This window comes from Hylobates moloch, unplaced genomic scaffold, assembly GCF_009828535.3.
Source record: "Hylobates moloch isolate HMO894 unplaced genomic scaffold, HMol_V3 SCAFFOLD_5, whole genome shotgun sequence".
NCBI classification, from domain to species: domain Eukaryota; kingdom Metazoa; phylum Chordata; class Mammalia; order Primates; family Hylobatidae; genus Hylobates; species Hylobates moloch.
This window is the reverse complement of record NW_026652280.1, coordinates 108341230-108364530: the sequence shown is the minus strand read 5'-3', so window position 1 is coordinate 108364530 and position 23301 is coordinate 108341230. Positions and strand designations below refer to the sequence as shown.

The following is a 23301-nucleotide window of genomic DNA, read 5'->3' as shown; positions in this document are numbered from 1 at the left end:
TTTATTTCAGTCTGTCTCCACAAAACTATTAGGAAATTTGGATTATTATTCCTATTTCAGATGAAGTGACTGAGGCTACCTTACTCAAATTTGCACAATTAAGAATTTTCAGAAAAATTTTCTAAGTTCACTTGCAAAAATAATAATATTGTATAAACAATGAAAATTTTAGACACCTGAGGCTAAGTATGCATACATTTAAAAAGTGTGTTTTGCATATTTATTATTTGTAAATTCTCCTACCTTCTTCTAAAGCAGTGTTTAAGTCAAATCTTCAAACTAACTAGCCTCTATCACAAAAGCCTCAATCACTCCCTGGGATTTATTCTCATTCAGTGGCCTTTTCTTACTTTCTGGAGACTTGTTCCTAACCTGAGAGGAAAAGAGCCTGGAACCTCTTCCTACCTATTATTTTCTTTTTAGTCCTTGTTATGATAAACCAAACCATCCAAGTGCTGTAGTGTAGTCTGGGAGGCATGACTCAAAGACACAGACTTCTGACAGAGCAAAGCAGGAATAGTGTGAACTTGGAATGCACAGAGTGGTTCAGAGAATGTTGGGGAATGGGGAATGAGGTGTTGGGAGTGGCTTTCTGGAGATGAGTCTCCTTCTGGATCAACACAGGTTACTCAGCTCTCAGCCAAGTGAACCCACCAAGGTTCCACAGGACCCTGTCTAGTTTAGACTTGTATCAGGAATCAGGGGGTGCACCCCAGACAGCACCTCCCTGCTGCAGAATCATCAAACCAACAAAAGATCTCTTTGTTGTCCGGACAGAATTCGTCTCCGTCCCCGGTACCTGAGAGATGTGTCTGAGGTGGACACCAGAACCACAATCCAAGGGGAGGAGATCAGTGCCCCTATTTGCATCGCACCCACAGGGTTCCACTGCCTCGTCTGGCCTGATGGGGAAATGAGCACAGCAAGAGGTATGAACCATCCCCACCTCGAGGCTCCTTTCCAGGAGGTGTCCCTCAGAGCAGTGGCAGAGTGCTTCAAGATTCTCTCTAGAAGGGCCTTAGGAACATAATCTGGTTAACACTAAGGAAGGCAGGAAAGGGAATGCTTAGAGCTATGTTTGTGTAACCTAAGATTGAGAAAACATTCATTTTCCATAATAAAGAATAGAGTGCAAGGGGGGTTACAGATGAATAAGAAGGTGCTAAAATCCAACCAAGTCATCCCTCAGAACAGGGGTGCTGGCCCTTCTGGCTCACACCATCGGTAGGGAAAGGGATGCTTAATGCAGCCCCAAGGCTAGGGCCCTCTTTGGTCCCTGAGGAGCCAGGGCTAGGGCTGAATGGCAGTCTCTGAATTTAGGATGAGGAGAGAATCACGACATTATGTCCTAACACAAGGCCCTGGAAGCTGCTGTTGCCCAAATATTCCATTTTCCCTCTCTTCAATTGACCTTGTCATCTTGTTTGACAAAGATTTTATTGTTGGGTTACATCTCCTTCCCAGTCAACCTAATTCTCATCCCACATCCTCCACCACTACCACCACCAACACCACCAATAATAATAATGATAATAATAATAATAATAATAATAATAATAATAATAATAATAAATAGAAAAGGAGAGATGAGGCTGAAAATGCTCTTGGGACTCCTTCATAATCTTCACTCTAAGTCACATCTGTTTTTGTGAATTGCTCAGGGCTTCCCTGAGGTATTTTCCTTTGACTCCATGATGCAGGAAGCTATGGATTCAAGAATTCTAGAGCTGAAAGTGACATCCATCTCGATGGGATTTAGGGACCAGGTCTAGCTAGGTTGAAATATTAATATTCCATATGAATGTGACTAGTTTACTAAGTCATCATGGTTGAATGTGTTGTTTGGGTGTAGGATGAAAGAATGGGGTATCTCCTGTTGACATGAAAAGTTGAAAATATTAATTTTTGATTAGCCCAAATTCTCTGCCCATGAGTTACAGTGGGACAGTGACATTAACCTGTTGGAGACTTCATTGAAATGAATAAAGTAGGAAATGGGAAATCTGCCAGTCAGCAGCAGCCATATGAACGTCATCACCATCAACTTCATTAGCACTGGTATCTATGCAGTACACCACTTTGCAATGTAAAGAATGCTCCCATAGCTAGTATCTTATTCAGTCTCCCAACAACCCTAAAGACATGTATTATTATTTTCCCCATTTTACAGATAAAGAAAATGAGAGACTCAAGGCCACACAGCAAAGAAGGATTAGAACTAGCATTCTTCTAATTTCATATGTTATGCTTTTTCCACCACAAAGTTGAGGATTCTTCACTGGAATTACATTCCCTCATCCTCTGCCCTCTCTAATTCTCTTCTTCCTCATTAAGGAGTTCATAGGAGGCCCAGTTTCCTGTCTGAAGGCTGTAACACAACCAACATGATTCTGGAGATTGCATGGCATCTTTAGCTGGAAATATTTTGTTATCGAGTAGAGAGTTTGTAAGACAGGTTATATAGAGGAGAACCCAAAAAGGTTTAGGTCTCTCAGCCTGCTCAAATTGCCTTCCATCCCTTTCTTACAAGGAAGCAGAATGAAATTAGGCTTTATCTGCGTTCATGGGGCAAGATGGCCAGAGGCTATGCAGACTCTCAAGGTTCTCAGCCCAGTCCAGAGGCCTCTGCCCTCCAGCCTGAGTCATGTCCTTTGCTTTGCAGCTGCCCAAGCAGCTGGTATCTGCTACATCACCAGCACATTTGCCAGCTGTAGCCTTGAAGACATTGTTATTGCAGCTCCCGAAGGCCTCCGATGGTTCCAACTCTATGTGCATCCAGACCTGCAGCTGAACAAACAGTTGATCCAGAGGGTAGAATCCCTAGGTTTCAAAGCTTTGGTAATAACTTTGGATGCACCTGTATGTGGCAACAGGCGACATGACATTCAAAACCATTTGAGGAGGAACTTAACACTAACAGATCTTCAGTCACCTAAAAAGGTAAGAAAGATACCAAATTCAATGGACAGGCATTGCAGGAGGCAAATTTCCTTCCCTGTTTTCTCCTTTCCTCCATTCTTTCTTTCCACAGCATTTATTGAATGCCTGCTCTGTGCCAGACACTGGGGATAAAGCAGTTCGAAAAAGCAGATATGGTTCCTGCTCCCTAGAGTTTCCAGACAAGCACAATCAATATAAGACCAAATGTTCTTACCCTTGGAGCTGCCCAACCTGTCACCGGAAGTGTTCTGGTCAGAGCTGGATGCTGAGAAATAGGAAAGCCACGGAAAAGATTTTTGCATGAACTGGAGAGTAAACTAAAAAAGTTCATCTAACATTTTCTACTTTATGACACACTCAGAAAATGCCAATTTTAGATGGCATACATAGACAAACTGACTCTCCAGAGGGGATGTTCATGACCAAGGTGACTGGCCAGACAGTCTAGACAGGCCAGATTCTACCCTACTGCCTTGAAACTGAGGAATCAATATCTCTGCACACATAGAACTCATTTGTGGAGCACCAGGATGCTATAGCACATTTGTTTGTAGTCTCTGAACTAGGTGACTACAAAGGGCACCCTCCCCATTAAAATCCTACGATTAAATGGCAAGGAGTACCTTAGAGAGAGACAGCCATGATAAAGTGGGCATCCCTGGCTATAGTACAGATACTAAAGCAAGCCTTTTCAGCCAGTGGGCAGTTGTGACACCCAGCCAAGTAACTCAACAGTTCTCATTAATCACAGATTGGCCTTGAGGTGCTCCAAAATCCGTATTCAAATTCCAGAAGCACATTGAGATTTACAAATATTTGATGTACATGGTGAGCCAAGAGTAAATATTGGGTAACAACTGGTTTAGTATTGCTTAGTTCTTATCCTGGGTATGTCTCAACCATAACATATCACATTGACCTATAAATGCTTTTGCTCATCCATCTCATATACTAAACTCTGAATTTTTTAAAGTAGAAATTTTGTCTTATTTGTCTTTGTGTCCCCAGATCCTAGCACAATTATTGAGCAGCAACATGATTCATAGTCAATGATAAGCAACTGAAGTAGAAATTCTTTTATACAAATTTTGTTAGAAAAAGGAGCTAGAAACATTGTTGGGTTTTGTTGCTCCTGTTTCTTTTTGTTTTCTTTCTTTCTTTGTTTGTTTGTTTTTGAGACAAGGTCTCACTTTATCAGTCAGGCTGGTATGTGGTGGCGCCATCACTACTCACTGCAGTGTAGACCTCCTGAGCCCAAGTGATCCTCCCACTTCAGCCTCCCGAGTAGCTGAGACTACAGGCATGCACCATTATTTATTTTTTTAGAGGAGCAGCAGCAGTGTCTCTATGTGTTGCCCATGCTCGTCTCAAACTACTAGGCCCAAGAGATCCTTCCGCCTCAGCCCCACAAATTGCTGGGATTACAGGCATGAGCGACCATGCTCAGCCCTGTTCTTCCTCCTTCCAGTTTATAAATGGCAGCTCTCCAAATGTGTCTCATCTTTGGAATGCATCAAGTAGCCTTGTGAGAATTCAGGACTAAGTTCCCTTTTTATTTCCTATAGGGAAATGCAATACCTTATTTCCAGATGACTCCTATCAGCACTTCTCTCTGCTGGAATGATCTCTCCTGGTTTCAGAGCATAACTCGATTGCCCATCATCCTTAAAGGGATTTTGACAAAAGAGGATGCAGAGTTAGCTGTGAAGCACAATGTCCAGGGCATCATTGTTTCCAACCATGGTGGGAGGCAGCTTGATGAGGTTCTCGCTTCAGTAAGTAGGATTACTTCAGAGAGGGGTGTGTTTGTGAGTGCTGTGTGTGTATGTGTGAGTGTGTCCACATCAAGGGACTCTGTGAAATCTGAGCATATTTCACTCCTCTGTACCACATGTGTTGGTATGTACCTGTGAATTTTAAGGACTGTTAATTATTATTAGTAGCCTACTGTGTGCTAAGCTGTTTTTTCAACCTTTACATATAGCATCTCTAAGTCTCATGCCAATGCTGCAAGATGGGTGTTATTATCCCTGTTTTGCAAATGGGGATACTGTAGTTTAGTGATGTTAAATAACTTGTCTTTAGTTCACATAGATAATAGTTAATGTCGAATTTGATTAGACAGATGTTCTAAAGTAAACACGTTTCATGGCAAAACTCTAAGAACACCCTAATGAGTCTTTTGCTAAAATCTATAAAAATCCTTAATTTTTTCCCTTAACTCATAAACTTATGTCCATTATAAATGAAGTTTGAGGGCAAGAAAGTGAGAGAAAGGAAGGCAGGGAAAGAATCTTTACATGGGAATTTGTTGTTGATTTGTTTTCATTGAGTTATATTTTTCCAAATGTTCTATTGCTCCTTGACTTGTTTTAAGAAACAGAAAATGAAGTTTTTTCCTTTTCAGTTTCATTGACACTTATGTAAATAAAACATGTTCACTGCAGATAAATTAGAAAATATACATAAGCAAAAGATAAAAATTAACCCTAATTTTATCACTATCACTAATGTCAACATTTTGGTCATTGTTAACATCTTCTTAATGCAAATACAACTTTTTGTGTTTAAGAAAAGTATAAATAATATATATTTTTTTCTTTTACTTAGCATTATATTAAGAGCAACTTTTTGTTTCAGTATATATGCTCCTCTTATTTTTAGTGGTATGTGGTATGAAGAGACAACTATATAACCAACCTCCATTGTAGAACATCTGTATTGCCTCTAATCTTTCCCTATTTTAAACAACACATCAGTGACAGAATCCATAGCATGTTCTCAAGTACTTCTTTAAGATAAATTCCAGGACTTAGAAATTTGCACTAGCTGGTTGGTACATTCCATACACGTGATGCTTGGAAGCCTAAGAGCCAGCCACTCACCTCCTCCTCTGCACCAGCTCTAACTGGTAAAGGCAGAGGAATGGCAAGCCCACATGGAGAGCAGGGATCACCCTTCACTGTGGCTCTCTGGTAAGAGCTGAACTGAAGTGGTTGGGTCTCCTGCTTTTCATCCCACCTATTGACCTGCAACCTTAGGAGAAAGTGGTTGGGCTGAGCACACACTGAACTCTCTCACCCAACCCCTGCCAGGATGCCTACAAGCCATCCAGTATTTAGCAAAACAGAGAAAGCAAAAGAGCATAGCATGCCCTGAGTCATCCCAACTATGCCTAAATAGGAGCAGAAGGCAATGAAGAGCCCACCACCAACAAGCAGCAAACAGTAGAATATAGGCTTTTGAAAGAAAGCTAATAAAATACATCATACAATAGGTGTCCGACTCTCATTAATCAACTTAGCTGGTCTTGTTCTTTTGGAAGAACTGAGTAATGAGTAGACAAAGAAGAAGACTAATTCTCCCATTGTGCTTCACCACTAGAGAATGAGTATTGACTAAGGCAGGGGCCAGGGAGAGGAAAATTTCTCCTATCTTATTGCGCTGATCAACTTGTTATTCTCCCAAGCCATTTGGCTTCACATCCAAACAAACTCAAGTTCACTTGGAGACAGCACAGATATCAGTGTGAGCCTAGTGAGGGTTTTGCTTCAGGTGAAACCTGACCCTGGGCTTGTATAACCCTGCCTCACTCGCCTCACCTTAATCCTAGCCCCAGAGCTATTTATTTATAAAAACAAACTTCCAGCTCACAGGTCAGAGTTTGCTATTTGTTTTTTTAAAACATTGTATTCAAACATCATTTATCTGAGTTTTTTTTAAAAAATTATTTCCATAAGTTATTAAGGAACAAGTGGTGTCTGTTACATGAGTAAGTTCTTTAGTGGTGATTTGTGAGATTTTGGTGCAACCATCACCTAAGCAGTATACACTGCACCCTATTTGTAGTCTTTTATTCCCACCCCCTTCACACCCTTTCTCCCTTAGTCCCCAAAGTACATAGTGTCACTCTTATGCCTTTGCATCCTCATAGCTTAGCTCCCACTTATGAGTGAGAATATATGATGTTTGGTTTTCCATTCCTGAATTACTTCACTTAGAATAACAATCTCCAATCTCACCCAGGTTGCTGTGAATGCCATTAATTCATTCCTTCTTACGGCTGAGTAGTATTTCATCATATATATATACACACACCACAGTTTCTTTATCCACTCATTGATTGATGGGCATTTGGGTGGATTCCACATTTTTGCAATTGTTAATTATGCTGCTATAAACAAGTGTGCAAGTATCTTTTTCATATAATGACTTCTTTTCCTCTGGGTAGATACCTGGTAGTGGGATTGCTGGATCAAATGGTAGTTCTACTTTTAGTTCTATAAGGAATCTCCACACTGTTTTTCATAGTAGTTCTACTAACTCACATTCCCACCAGCAGTGTAAAAGTATTCCCTGTTCACTGCATCCACGTGAACATCTATTATTTTTTTATTATGGCCATTCTTGTAGCAGTAAGGAGGTATTGCATTGTAATTTTGATTTGCATTTCCCTAATCATTAGTGATGTTGAGCACTTTTTCATATGCTTGTTGGCTATTTGTATATTTTATTTTGAGAATTATCTATTCGTGTCCTTAGCTCACTTTTTGATGAGATTTTTTGTTTTTTTCTTGTTAATTTGTTTGAGTTCCTCGTAGATTCTGGATGTTAGTCTTTTGTCAGATGTATAGATTGTGAAGGTTTTCTTGTACTCTGTGGGTTGCCTGTTTACTCTGCAGACTATTCCTTGGCCATACAAAAGCTCCTTAGTTTAATTAAGTGCCAGCTATTTATCTTTGTTTTTACTGTATTTGGTTTTGGGTTCTAGGTCATAAAATCCTTGCCTAAGCCAGTATTTAGAAGGGTTTTTCCTATGTTATATTCTAGAATTTTTATAGTTTCAGGTCTTAGAATTAAGTCCTTGATCCATCTTGAGTTGATTTTTGTATAAAGTGAGAGATGATGATCCAGTTTCATTGTCCTACATGTGGCTAGCCAATTATCCCAGCACCATTTGTTAAATATAGTATCCTTTCCCCACTTTATGTTTTTGTTTGCTTCACCAAAGATCAGTTGGCTGTAAGTATTTGGATTTATTTCTGGGTTCTCTATTCTGTTCCATTGGTCTATGTGCCTATTTTTATACCAGTACCATGCTGTTGTGGTGACTATTAGTAACGAGAGAGAATTCATGTCCAAATAAAAGACATTTGTATAGTCCTAGCATGGTATTATTTGGATTTATTTTTTTTTTGAGTTGGAGTTTCACGTTTGTCACCCACGCTAGAGGGCAATGGCGCAGTCTCAGCTCACTACAACCTCCACCTCCCAAGTTCAAGCAATTTTCTGGCCTCAGCCTCCCGAGTAGCTGGGATTACAGGCACCGGCCACCATGCCTGGCTATTTGTATTTTTAGTAGAGATGGGGTTTCACCATGTTGGCCAGGCTGGTCTTGAACTCCTCACCTCAGGTGGTTCACCCTCCTCAGCCTCCCAAAGTGCTGGAATTATAGGCATATGCCCAGCTGGAATATTTTTATGATGTTGTGAAAGAGAAATATATTTGTACAAACTCTTCTAGTGAACCATACTATGCAGTGGAGTTGATAATAATGGTGAAATAAAATAGGGAGTAAATTTCACCTTAGGGCGAGGCTTTAGAGTTAATTTTTAATAGGACAGAACAGGACATTCATTAGAATTTTCTGGGGACAATAGCTGACTTATCCTTTCCCCTGGTACCAGGAGGAAGTACAAGAACAATGTTAGATATGAAACTTCATAGAGGTGGGAACTTTTCTCAAAATCCTCACCTTTTATAGCACTGGCAGCAACCTGCAGGGAGTGGGACACTGACCTCAGGCACAGACTATAAGGGAGTGCCAAAAACTCAGATACTATAGTTTGAAATCAGGTGATTTCAAAGTTCCTCATAGAAGTTCCCATCTCTTTCACAACATTATAAAAATACTACAAATAATACCATGCTGGGACTATAAAAAATGCCTCTTATTAGAATATGAATTCTCCCTAGTTATTACATGTAAGTTCAAAAGATATTCAATTCCGCACCCCCACCTATAAGTTAAAGTAGAAAATTATTTCCTCACTAGTTTCTTATACTGTTCAGTCTCAGCCAAAGATCCCATTCAGGTAGAATGCTGATGGATTCCTTTGGCAGCAGAAGGCCTCATAGGGCCCAGTTTTGACACCTCTTCTCAGGCCATCCCTCAGAGAAGCACAGATAAGAACCCTGAGGGAGTTCCAGAACTCGCTCCCCAAGGATCTTCCCCCTTGATCCATAAGAGGCCTGTTTGTCACTGCTCTTTACAGACTTGTAGGTGCCTAGAAGCAAAGATTGGCCTGGGCACCTTGTGTGGTCAAGGCCTATTGGCCTGTTCCCTGGAATTGAAGAGGCAACATAAGAGACAAAGTTCCTTAGGAAAATCAGGCCAAGGTGATAAGATGTTTTTATTTTGTCTATCACAGGCTCAAACTTTAGTTTTACCATGTTGTACTTTAGTCCTATCTCATTTTCTCAGATACGCCATGAGGGAGTCAGGGACAAGTTGGTCAAGTGGTGCATGAGAAATAATGTTCAGCCCAGTTTCCCAAGTCAGGATGCAATCCAGACATGCAGGCCATGGCCAAGTGTACTTGTCTTGCCAAAAAGACTTAGTGCCTTTGCAGTGGAGAGCCTTTGTAGTTGTGCCACCCTAGAAACAGAGAGAGTAGAAGAAAATCAAAAGTCAAAATGTTGCTTGAAAAGAAGAAAGTTAAAGTGAACAGTATAAATGGAAAATGTCCCTTTTAGGATGGAAAGAGCAATCAAGCAGTTCTCCCAACTTGTAAGACAGTTAAGTGAGTCAGAGAGAAGCTAGATTGGAGTCAAAGCAGAAAGTCAAGGCAGGAGGGCCTCAGGAATCTGACTGCCGCTGCAGTTAATCAGCGCTAGCAGCCTCAAGCATGGGAGGGGAAGAAATTGTCAAGGGCATCTCCTCAGCTTGGTTTTCCTGGTCGTATGCCAGGAAGACCAAGTTTGAGAGTCAAAATAGAAAGCCCTCCAGCCCATGTGTATCTCCTTTTCAGATTGATGCTTTGACAGAAGTGGTGGCTGCTGTAAAGGGGAAAATTGAAGTCTACCTGGATGGTGGGGTCCGAACTGGCAATGACGTGCTGAAGGCTCTGGCCCTTGGAGCTAAGTGCATTTTTCTTGGGAGACCAATCCTATGGGGCCTTGCCTGCAAGGTGAGAGTGGCAAAGCAAACCAGCAAGAAGATACAGAGCTTCTCATTCATTTCTGTGCTTTCCTGTGGTTCATTTTCCAAGCTTAGCCATTTTCAAAATGATTCCTAAAGGATAGTTACACCTAAGCTGCATCTCCATGCTTCCTCTGAAGCCTATTACAAAATGTTCAATAGCTTTCATCCCCTATCTTTGTCTCTGTGCTTTCCTTTATTCCCAAGGTAATTCTCACTTCACAGATATTCCCCATCTTTCCCATTATAGCTCTGACTACATCTAGAATTTATACTCAGTGGATGGTCAGAATGTTCCTTTATGTCTCTTTGTGTCTCTATCTGTCTGCCTCGGGAGCAGGGTGAACATGGTGTTAAGGAAGTTTTGAACATTTTAACAAATGAGTTCCACACTTCCATGGCCCTTACAGGTAAGTTAAAAACATTTTTTCTCTGATTTGGAACTTAAAGTAGGATGGCTAAAGAATAGGAGCAGCAGTCCTTCCCTCTAGCAGACCCTTTCCTGACGTGGTAGCTGTCCAAAAGATAGGACAGGCAGGCAACTTTCAAGACAAAGATTAAGCACTATTCTCTGCCCAGTGGAAACCAGAGCTGTCCTCAAGATCATTTTCAGTTCTGGGAAGTGTCACCTCTGGCTCTGAATTCTTGCTTCTGTTGAATTCATTCAATTTACGGACTATTGACATATCCCATGCCTGCTGTTTCTGTCCACTCCAATCAACCCAGGCATGAAACTCAACTCTTTTCTATCCTTCTACTTTTAGGAAAAGAACCTCTCATTAGTATATTTCTGTGAATAATACATTTTGCCAAAGTTATGGTGCATAAATCATAAATATGGAAAGAACTCCCAGTTAAACATTACGCAGCCTGTTACTGCATTCTTTCAGCCTTCTCATCACCAGGGACTTCTCATTGCCTACTCAAGCCCACAACTCCCCAGCCCCGTAACATCATGCCAGCTTCCCCTTCTCCCTTCTTTTACTTATCGGGAGTTACTCTCTTCAATCTTTATGTCCAATCTGAGCTACAGTCATAATTTTACATATTAATTAACATCTTCTTCTAAAGAAGAGTTTTTTCCTTTGACAGAACTTTCCTTTAGAAGGCAATTGTTATGTGGAATACTCACCCCATCTCTTTTGCTATCTGTGTGTCATATTCCTCCCGAAAAGATACTTCCTATATCCCTGAGCCTTATCAGAACCAAGATAAAGATCAAAGACATCTATTGCACACAAGAGTTGATTTAGAAAATGCTAAAATAGGGTTTTTACATGTTTACCCTGACATTTTGACATGGCCGTGTTTAGAGATGACCTGGGCTCAGGTTCACAGAATAATTCCCAATGCAAACAAAATTACATTATTCATTCTGTATGTAAACCATTTTATAAGAGTGAGCACAAATATCAAGTCAGACTTGTTCCCCTTCATCACCCCTTACCCATGATGAGGTGAGTTGCTGGTGTTTGAGAAAAATGAGCTTGTAACCACATTGTTCTTTTAGGCTGCCGGTCAGTCGCTGAGATCAATCGAAACTTGGTCCAGTTTTCCAGGCTGTAAGAAAAAAAGGCGAATAACCAGACTGCTGAGGTTGCCCACAGGAGGATCACAAACTCACAGCACAGTGTGTCATGCTGTCCTTCCTGGACCCCATCCTGTCCAGAGGCTCATGACCCATATTTCCCATATTTCCAATAACTCCACCCCTGTGCTTCAGGCCCTCCAAACCCCTGTGTTCCCCAAATGTTCCATGCTCTTCTTTGTATCACTGACTATTATATGTTGCTCTCTTGCCTAAAATCTTCCTCTGAAGTAAAAGATCTCAAAAGGACAGATCATTAATGACTGGAACCACTAGTGGGTGATATTTTTTGCATACTCTATACAACTCTATGAAATGACTATCTAACTTTGCACTCTGGACAGAGGAGCTGTATATACAAGACATTTTTTTCAATAAAAACATATCCTATCTATAGAAAACAGGGAAATAGTTAAGGACATAGACTTTGCAACCACACAGACATGGGTTTGACAGTCAGGACTACTGCTGGAAAGCTATCTGACTTGGGCAAGTTTTCTGATCTCTCTGTGTTTCTGAGTCCTGGTGTATAAAATGGGGATTATACTCCCTCAGCCAGTAGGTTAGGAAAAAGTTTGAGTAAGATAATGTATTTGAAGTTCAGAACACAATGCTTAGCACCTAGTAGGAGTTTAAGAAATAGTAGTGTTTCATACTTAATAAGTATATATATATACTCATATATATACTATACTTATTGTTTGGAAAATTCCTATTAACTTTTCAAGGCATTATTCAACTTTCCACTGTCACCGAATATTAACCCAGGCTATTTGCTCTGTCCTTCCTGTTGTACTTTGCATATTCCAATATTACAACCCTTATTACACCTGGTCATATTTCTTTATTTGCATGTCTCTCTCCACAAATAGACTAGGAATGGCTCCAGACAAGAAACTGTATGCTTGATTCTGGCCTTGGCATATAGGAACATCTCAATGAACATTTCTGGGATGGATGGATGGATAGAGGAATAGATAAAGGACAGCTGGAAAACATATAAATGACCTATCAGAATAAAACCTCCTGAGACCAGTAGTCAGCTAGAATAGATTTCTAGAGCAGGGATACCCAGCTGAATAAGATCTGACACTTGAAGACATCAAGAAGGTTAGAGATGGCTGGGCATGAAGGCTGATGCCTATAATCCCAGTACTCTGGGAGGCTGAGGCAGGAGGATCACTTGAGCCTAGAATTTTGAGACCTCCGTGGGCAACAAAGGGATACCTCTACAAAATTTAAAAATTCTTTAAAAACCTAGCCGGGTGTGCTGGTGTGCAGCTGTGGTTCTAGCCACTCAGGAGGCTGAGGTAGGAGAATCACTTGGTCTGGGAAGTTGAGGATCATGCCACTGCACTCCAGTGTTCTGGGTGACAGTGCAAGACCCCATCTCAAAACAACAACAACAAAACCAAAAAAAAAAAAAAAAAAGAAGAAGAAGAAGATTAGAGAAATAAAATCTAAGTCTAAACTAATAGCTTCAGCAATGTCTTCCCCATCATCTCTCCTGCTGTTTGCCACACTCTGTTTTCCATACAACAGCCTGAGAGAGTTTTTAAAAGTAAAATCAAATCCTATGTCTCACCTATTTAAAACCTTTCTGTACCTTCCCATTCCACTTGCTATACACTCTAAACTGATCTCTCGCTCTCTTGGGCACTGCATGATCTGTTCATCCTTCCAACACATTTCCTCATCACTCTCTGTTTTACTCATAATGCCACAGCCAGATTGGCCTCCCTTCTATTCCATAAACAATCAAAACTTTCTTGCCTCTGGATCTTCACATTTATCATTCCCCTTACATAAAATGGTGTTCCTCACCTTCTCATGGTTGGCTCTCTGTTGACATGTAGATCTCAGCTGAACTGTCACCGCCCTGATGAGATGAGACGTCCCTGACCATCCTCTCCCGAAAACAATCTGCTTCACTCATCACATCACACTGTTTATCCCCTCCTATCTGTTACCATAACCTGCAACTAACTTATCAGTTGTCTACTTTATTGTTTATCTGTACCTGCATAGGGACCTTAGACTCTCTTGTTTCCTGCTACGTTCCAAAAAGCCTAGAATCATGTCCAATATCATAGAGGGCCCCATACATATTTATTAAATAAATTAATCCAGGAAGGCAAAGCTGGATCAAACTGCATCAGCACATCTGGAGAATTATAGCAGTCAGAGGAGGAAAACAGTGAGTTAGGATGGAACCCAGCAGAATGGTTCACTACCTAAGCCAATAGACCTGAAAAGTCTTCTATCATTCCTTGACTGGACACTTTCCTGCATGAAACCACGCCATAATACAGGTCCACTTTTGCCCAGATTAACCCACAGAGCCAAGGGCTGGGTCAAAGGAACTTTAGCATGGAAAACACCAAAAGAGAATGCAGTCCCGCAGCAGTCTCTCTGGTAATAACTTTTAAGGATTATTTGCTTAACCCAAATATATGTATAGGATGTCCACCACCCACATATTTAGAAAAGGGAAAATGAAGTAAGGTCATACAACCTGCTTGCCTATAACTGCAATTCAGAACCCAGAATTGAGGAGAAGTGAACACCCAAACTTTCAAATCAGCAGTCCCTTAAAAAAAAAAAAAGTTCATACAGTGTGTGACTCAAAGAAGACCCTTTGATTCTTCTCAGAACAAAAGATCTTAAGAGGGCAGATCAGAAATAACTGAAACAGCCAGTAGATTATAAAATTTTGCACATCCTATATATATCTATGAAATAACTGTGGAAGCTTGCACTGTAGACAGAAGAGCTATACTTATAAAATATGCCCCAACAAAAATCATACTATCTATTAAATAGTGCAGCATAGACAAATCAGACGAAAAGAAGAAAAGCAGGTGTTGTTAGAATACTTGGAAGAGCAGCGGATACTTTGGAGAATCATGGTCATTGAAAAGGGGCTCAGAAGGCTAAATTAGATGTAATTATTAATGGGTTGATAAAAAGAAAAGGGAAATTGATCATGATCCCAGTGTTAGGCCTTAACTTTTTACTCAGGTGTCACATTGGCTGCTGCATTGGTGGATTGATAATTTGAGGTCAAGGAGAGGTCTTTAATCTGGCAGCCAGGATGGAGTGCTTGTGCTGAAAGTTTAGGGACATACTAAGAAAGCACATATCTAGGGATGACTGTCTGGATGACACAGCAAGTCACAGTTGCATTATGGGACAGGAGACGTAGATGACCATGGGCCTTGTAGATGACCTTCAATACCCTGATTTGCATAGCAACATGTGACTTGTAAAAAATGGAAGCTTCATGATTTAGTCTGTTTGTACTAGTATAACAAAATATATGAGATCAGATTATTTATAAACAACAGAAACTTATGTCTCACATTCTGGAAGCTGGTAAGTCTGGTAAAAGCCCAGAGTCTCCTTCCAAGATGGCTTCTTGTTGCTGCATCCTCTGCAGGAGACGGACACTGTGTCCTCAAGTGGCAGAGAAATGGAAGGGGCCACCTAGTTCCCTCAAGCGCTTTTATAAGGTCACTAATTCCATTCATGAGGGCCTTGTCCTCATATGTTAATCACTTCCTAATGACCCCAGCTTTAAATACTATCACATTGGCAATTAAGTTTCAACATATGAATTTGGAAGTAACACCTTCGGACCATACAATTTCATGAGATCAAGAAAGAATACGGGACAAGGGTGATCTTGGTAAGGCTAACTCATGCACTGCTGCAATGGACTTTGGGAATATCTCTTACTTTGAGTGACACTGCCAAGGCCAGAGACAAGACAGAACAGAGAAGCAAAAGAAAGCCTAAAATATTCATTCTCATGACCTAGGATGTTACAGGATTTTATGACCCATTGGCTAATGTTATTCTGTGCAATGCACTGACCTCCAAGAAAAGTAGCAGGAAGAGAGTTTTCAGATAAGAGATTTAGGGACCCTGGAAACAAAGTAGTATTGACTAGTCCAGTTCTTCCACAGTAAATGAGAAAGGAGAAACCTTTATTTTGGTCACATTGGATAGTTTTAGTGGATAGATGGAGGCTTTCTCAATAAAGTACTAAAGCGCTAAACTAATGGCAGAGATTTAAGTCTAAGAAATCTTCTCTTACCCAGGGGTCCCCAAGTTTGCCTCAGACAGTGGGCAAACTCATGAAAGAGCTGACTCACTAGCATATGACCAAACCTAGGCAGGCTTTGCTCTCTTCTGGCCTGTTCCCCAGCCCTCATACCCTTGTCCTCCATCAGCCACAGAGACAGTGGGACTTGGTGCCCTTTCTAAAATTTTACTCTCTGGAATTTCACTTCTAGATCATAGAACTCTTTGTCAGATACCACTTTCTCAGCCTCGTTCCATTTGTGTTAAGTTTATAACTACGGTCTCATGATTCTCCTCACATCAGAAAAAGATAAGAACATCTCAGTATTAAGTTTTTTGTGTGGTTAAGTAAACAAATAAATAAAGCCTTGAAGATAAAACTTGAAATTATAGAAAACATAAGTAGGATAACATCCATCACTCCAAACACCCAATCGCAGCCTCGTAAGTCAATTTTTTTTCATGCTTTCATGTTGGCTAGTGATCACACTGCAAAATTTCCCAAAGTTTCCTTTATTACAGGTACTTCAAGCAGGCATAATTGTCTGCTTAAGGTCATCTCTTCAACCCTGAAATCACCAGCTGAGGACTTGTGGGAGACATTACAGATAGGTTTGGGGTAAGAGTGAAACAAATCACATGAGCATATGGTATTAAAGCAATGTGGTATACAGACAATGATGTTAGCTTACTTTATAAGAGAATGTAGTAGAAGTTCTCTGTATGCATCTACCTGGTAATAGCTGTGCTCCCGGATACACGCGTGTAATTTTTTAAGTTTGTCTGGGCTCAGAGGGCTAGATCCAAAATTATAAGGGAAATGAGCCAGAATGTTATCAAGATAATGCCAAAAGGCCATTCTCTATTGCTCAGAAACATGGAAAAGGGAATGCCCACAGTAAACTGAAGAGATGCATATGAAATCTCAGAAGCAATCTCTTAACTCCTAAAAATGTCTTACATTTGGAATGCAATCTGATCTAAAGATGGCAAAACACCTGAACAGACACCTAACAAAAGAACATATATTGATTACAAAAAAGCATATGAAAAGATACTCAACATCATATGCTATTAGAGAATTGCAAACTAAAACAAAAATGAGATGACACTGCACACCCATTAGAATGGCAAAATCCACAACACTGACAACACCAAATGCTAGCAAGAATGTGGAGCATCAGGAATGCTCATCCATTGCTAGTGGGATGCAAAATGGTACAGACACTTTGTAAGGCAGTTTGGCAGTTTCTTATAAAACTAAATATATTCTTACCATATGATCCAGCAATCATGCACACTTTGTAAGGTACAAGACACTTTGGTACACTTTGTAAGTACAGATACTTTGTAAGGCACAGACACTTTGTAATGGTACAGATGCTTTGTAAGGCAGTTTGGCAGTTTCTTATAAAACTAAATATATTCTTACCATGTGATCCAGCAATCATGCTCCACTGCATTTACACAAATAATTTGGAAATCTATTTCCACACCAAAGCCTACTTTTAGATTAGATCTTTATAGCAGTTTTATTCATGATTATCAAAACTTGGAAGCAGCCAAATTGTCCTTCAGTAGGTGAATGGATAAATAAACTATGGTACATCCAGACAATGGAATATAATTCAGTGCTTAAAAAAAAAAGAAAAATGCTATCAAGCCATAAAAAGACATGGAGGAAACTTAAATGTATTTTACTAAATGCAAAAATCCAATATGGACCGGCTACATGCAGTGTTACTCCAAATATATACATTCTGGAAAAGAAAAATCCTTGGAGACAGTACAAAGGTCAATGGCTGTTGGAGTCAGGGTGAACAGAGGGATGAATAGGCAGAGCACAGAGGATTTTTAGGGCAGATGATACTATAATGGTGGTTACATGTCTTTATACAACTGTCAAAACTCAGAGAATGTGCAAGACCAAGAGTAAACTGTGGACTTTGAGTGACAAAGATGTATCAATGCAGGTCAGTTGATTGTACCAAAGGTATCATTCTGGTGGAGGCTGTTGATAGTAGGGGAGGCTATGTATGTGTGGGGGTAGGGAGTACATGAAAACTCACTGCATTTTCCCTCAGTTTTGTTGTGAAGGTAAAATATTATAGAAAATATAGTCCATTTAAGAAATTAAATGAGATAACATAGTAAAGCTCCTGATACATAGTAAAGGGCTCAATTAGTATATTAGAGCTCTTATGTAGAGCTTTTTATGTGCAAGGAGATATCCCATATGACCTCTTGGTCTGATATTAACTAATTATTCCTTAAAATAAATGCCTGGAGTGGAGGGAAAATGGCCAATAGGAGGTAGGACTAAATTGCTCCTCCCACTTGAATGGACAGAACAGCATGTGGAAACTTGCATCGTGAACTTCTGCTCCAGAACTACTGCAGGAATATACCAGGAAAGCTGAGAGAACCCACAGACTCTCTGAAGGAAGCAGATTGCTCCTGCAGAACTCAGAAGAGAGCCCAAATACTCTGAGTGCCCAAGATGTGAAAGTGAGAAAAGGGTAATCATATGCTCCCAAACACACACCCTCAGTAGAGAACCTGAAGGTCTAGATCATAGGAGAAGGATTTGATCTTACCTGGAGCTGAGTCAGTTTAGAGAGTGAGCAAAATACAGGGGTAGAGGAAGCAGTGGGAAAAGCCATGTGGACTCTCTGGGTCCCCAGGGAAGCCATTTCTGACTTGTCTCACAAGGGTCCTTGGGAAGGGCTGCCAGAGGAAGTGAGAAAAGACTACGGGAGAAGGAAACCTTCAGTTGACTTTTGTAACAATTCCAAACAAACAAACTCAAAGGAGGGTGTGCATCTGATGTGCAGACTCAACAGGCAGGAAGGTGTGGAAACCCGGCTTACTTTCTCAGCTGGGAGGCTGGTAGCCTGGTGCAGGGTCTCAGCTCTGCTGACACACTGCCTGAAAACAAACTCAGTGATGTTGGGGTGGGGACGTGGTGGGAGTGAGACCAGCTTTCTGGGTTGTATGGGAGCTGGGTGAGGCCTGTGATTGCTAGATTTCCCCCATTTCTCTGAGAACCTGCATGATGCAGCAGAGGCAGTCATAATCCTCCTGGGAACATAACTCCATTGACCTGGGAACCACAGCCCTATAGTCCAGCAGCTGCAACAAGCCAGCCCAAAGAGAGTCTGAGCTCAAACATGCCTAACCCTGCCCCCACCTGATGGTCCTTCCCTACCTACCCTGGTAGTTGAAGACAAAGGGCATATTTTCTTGGGAGTTCTAGGGCCCTTCCCAGTGCCTGATCCTCCCTATACTACCACAGCTGGTGCTCTCTTGAAAGTGCTACCTCTTGGCAAGAGGCCAAGCTGCACAAAAACAGTACATTAAACAACCAAAGCTAAGAACCCTCACAGAGTCCATTTCACTCTCCTGCTACCTCCACCAGAGCAGGTGCTGATATCCACAGCTGAGAGATCTGAAGATGGTTCACGTCACAGGACTCTGTGCAAACAACCCCAAGTACCAGCCCAGAGTCTAGTGGCCCTGCTGGGTAGCTAGATCCAGAAGATAAATAACAGTCACTATTGTTCAGCTTTCAGGAAGCCACATCCCTAGGAAAAGGGGGAGAATATACATCAAGGGAACACTCTGTGGGACAGAGAATCTGAACAGCAGCCTTGAGCCCCAGATCTTCCCTCTGACATAGCCTACCCAAATGAGAAGGAACCAGAATAACAATCCTGGTAATATGACAAAACAAGGTTTTTAACAAATCCCCCCTCAAAAAATCATACCAGCTCATGAGCAATGGATCCGAACCAAGAAGAAATCCCTGATTTACCTGAAAAAGAATTCAGAAGGTTGATTATTAAGCTAATCAAGGAGGCATCAGAGAAAGGTGAAGTCCAATTTAAGGAAATAAAAAAATGATACAAGATATGAGGGGAAGAGTCTCCAGTAAAATATATGGCATAAATAAAAAACAATCATAACTTCAGGAAATAAAAGACACACTTAGAGAAATGCAAAATATGCTGGAAAGTCTCAGCAATAGAACTGAACAAGCAGAAGAAAGAACTTCAGAGCTCAAAGACAAGGTTTTAGAATTAACCCTATCTAATAATGACAAAGAAAAAAGAATTTAGAAAATGAACAAAGCCTCCAAGAAGTTGGTGATTACATTAAATGACCAAACCTAAGAATAACTGTCATTCCTGAAAAAGAAGAGAAATCTAAAAGCTTGGAAAACTTATTTGGGGGAATAATAGAGGAAAATGTTCCTGGCCTTGCTAGACACCTAGACATTCAAATACAAGAAACTCAAAGAACACCTGGGAAATTCATTGCAAAAAGATCATTGCCTAGGCACACTGTCATTAGGTTATCTAAAGTCAAGACGAAGGAAAGAATCTTAAGAGCTGTGAGGTAAAAGCACCAGGTGTTTTTTCCTTATAGGCAAAACCCATACAGGAAAACCTATCAGATTAACAGCAGATTTCTCAGCAGAAGGGATTGGGGCCCTATCATCAGCCTCCTTAAACAACAGAATTATCAGCGAAGAATTTTGTATCCAGCAAAACTAAGCTTCATAAATAAAGGAAAGATACAATCTTTTTCTGACAAATAAATGCTGAGAGAATTCACCACTACCAAGCCACCACTACAAAAACTAGTAAAAGAAGCTCTAAATCTTAAAGCAAATCCTGAAAATACATCTAAACAGAACCTCTTTAAAGCATAAATCTCACAGGACCTATAAAACAAAAATACAATAAAAAACAAATCTCAATAAATTTAAGAAAATTCAGATTATATCAAGTACACTCTCAGACCACAGTGGACTAAAATTGGAAATAAACTTCAAAAGGAACCTTCAAAACCAAGCAACTACATGGAAATTAAATAACCTGCTCCTGAGTGATCATTGGGTCAACAATGAAATCAAGATAAAAATTAAAAAATTCTTCAAACTAAATGATAATAGTGGCATAACATACCAAAACTTCTGGGATACAGCAAAGGCAGTGCTAAAAAGAAAGTTCATAGCCTTAAATGCCTACATCAAAAATCTGAAAGAGCACAAATAGATAATCTAAGGTCATACCTACGGAACTAGAGAAACAAGAACAAACCAAACCCAAACCCAGCAGAAGAAAGAAAAAAAACAAGATCAGAGCAGAACTAAATGAAATTGAAACAAAAAAAATAGAAATGATAAAACAAAAAGGTGGATCTTTTAAAAGATAAATAAAACTGATAGACCATTAGCAAGATTAACCAGGAAGAGAGCCAAATAAGTTCAACTAGAAACAAAACAGGAGATATTACAACCAACACCACGGAAATACAAAAGATTATTCAAGGCTACTATGAACACTTTATGTGCATAAACTGAAAAAGCTAGAGGAGACAGATAAATTCCTGGAAAGATACAACCATCCTAGCTTAAATCAGGAAGAATTCAAAACCGTGAACAGACCAATAACAAGCAGTGAGGATGAAAAGGTAATAAGAATATTATCAACAAAATAAGTCCAAGACCAGATGGATTCACAATGCATTTCTACCAGACATTCAAAGAAGAATTGGTACCAATCCTACTGACATTATTCCACAAGATTGAGAAAGAGGGAATCCTCCCTAAACCATTCTATGAAGCTAGTATCACTCTAATACCAAAACCAGGAAAGAACAAGACAAAAAAAAGAAAACTACAGAGCAATATCCCTGATGAACATAGATGCAAAAATCCTTCACAACATATTAGCTAACTGAATCTAACAGCATATCAAAAAGATAATCTGCCATGGTCAAGTGTATTTTATACCAAGGTTGCAGGGATGGTTGAACATACACAAGTCGATAAATGTGATACACCATAGAAACAGAATTAAAAACAAAAAAATCACATGATCATTTCAACAAACACAAAAAAAGCGTTTGACAAAATTCAACATCCTTTTATGACTAAAACCCTCAGCGAAATTGGCATACAAGCAACATACCTCAATGTAATAAAAGCCATCTACGACAAATCCAAAGTCAACAAAATACTGAATGGGGAAAAGTTGAAAGCATTCCCTCTGAGAACTGGAACAAGACAAGGGTGCCCACTCTCACCACTTCTATTCAACACAGTACTGGAAGTCCTAGCAAGAGCAATCAGACAACAGAAAGAAATAAAGGGCATCCAGATCGGTAAAGAGGAAGTCAAACTGTCGCTGTTTGCTGACAATATGATTGTATATCTACAAAACCCTAAAGATTCCTCCAGAAAGCTCCTAGAACTGACAAATCTCAAATAAATTTAAGAAAATTATAAAAGACCTTGTCCTTTTATCAATTGCTGAATTCAGCAAAATTTCAGGATACAAAATTAATGTACACAAATCAGTAGCTCTGCTATATATTAACAGCTACCAAACTGAGAACCAAATCAAGAACTGAACCCCTTTTACAATAGCTGCAAAATAATAATAATAATAAAATACTTAGGAATATACCTAACCAAGTAGGCAAAAGACCTCCACAAGGAAAACTACAAAACACTGCTGAAAGAAATCATAGATGACACAAACAAATGGAAACACATCCCATGCTCATGAATGGGTAGAATCAACATTGTGAAAAAATTGTAGACTGCCAAAAGCGATCTACAAATTAAATGCAATTCTCATCAAGATAGCACCATTATTGTTCACAGAACTAGAGAAAACCATCCTAAAATTCATATGAAATCAAACAAGAGCCTGCATAGCCAAAGTAAGACTAAGTAAAAAGAACAAATCCATGGCATGAATACCAGGAGGTAGAGATCAATGGCGCCACCTTAGAGGCTGCCTATCATACCATTATTGTCAGCCCCTGGAGCACCTGGCTGAATGGCATCTATGTAACCTCTCCCACCAAGATAATTGGCAGACAGCGTAGTAAGTAGAAAATGGAAATGAGATTTTACTAAACCCTTCTCCATCCTCACTTCGAAGGCCTTCTGGGAAAGACAGCAAAGTTGAGCTCATATAAACCAAAAGCTCTGGCCCCAGCTCTACCTCTGTGGTGGGGGGAATGGCCCATTCTTCCTTACTTCTGACAACTGGCTCTTCAAATACACTTCAAATACCTGGGAATCTACTCATATCCATCCTCTGAATGAGAAGAAAATTGCTTCTCCTTGGCAAACAGCTTTGGCCTGGGCAATGGTCCCAATCTGTCATTAGTATGAGAAACTTTCCAGTATTTTCATTTTTGTGGTCACTGTTCTCTTCTATTTCCTTTTATGTATTAGTTCATAAGCATTATGTTTCAAAAGCACTAAGACATTCTAGAGTCCTTGATTGTTCACTCATCTTTCCAATCATTTATTAAATAAACATTTATTAAGTTCCTATTATATGTTAGATGTTGTGAAAATTCTCATGGTAATAAAAAGATGTATGAGACATAGACATTTTATTTAGTCAAACACTCAACAAATTTTGAACATCTACTCTGTACACGGTGCTGAGGATCAATA

General features: G+C 40.0%; 1 protein-coding gene and 1 long non-coding RNA gene across 3 annotated transcripts in view; one reads left to right on the top strand and one right to left on the bottom strand.

Moving 5' to 3' along the window:
* HAO2 (hydroxyacid oxidase 2) overlaps nucleotides 1-11998 on the top strand; it is a 25343-nt gene extending 13345 nt beyond the window's left edge. The window contains exons 4-9 of one of the 2 annotated variants that reach the window (XM_032154857.2): nucleotides 778-929; nucleotides 2663-2940; nucleotides 4506-4715; nucleotides 9972-10130; nucleotides 10482-10551; nucleotides 11652-11998. In XM_032154857.2, the coding sequence (XP_032010748.1) occupies nucleotides 778-929; nucleotides 2663-2940; nucleotides 4506-4715; nucleotides 9972-10130; nucleotides 10482-10551; nucleotides 11652-11707 (925 nt within the window). In that variant the 3' untranslated portion in view covers nucleotides 11708-11998. The remainder of the gene's footprint in view (nucleotides 1-777; nucleotides 930-2662; nucleotides 2941-4505; nucleotides 4716-9971; nucleotides 10131-10481; nucleotides 10552-11651) is intronic. The other variant, XM_032755617.1, reaches the window with a different exon arrangement.
* The window catches only part of LOC116469534 (uncharacterized), a 19022-nt gene continuing 5510 nt past the window's right edge, over nucleotides 9790-23301 (bottom strand). Inside the window, exons 2-3 of the long non-coding RNA XR_004248283.2 lie at nucleotides 11589-11701; nucleotides 9790-10123 (exon numbers count right to left, since the gene is read on the bottom strand). This is a non-coding gene — a long non-coding RNA (uncharacterized LOC116469534). The remainder of the gene's footprint in view (nucleotides 10124-11588; nucleotides 11702-23301) is intronic.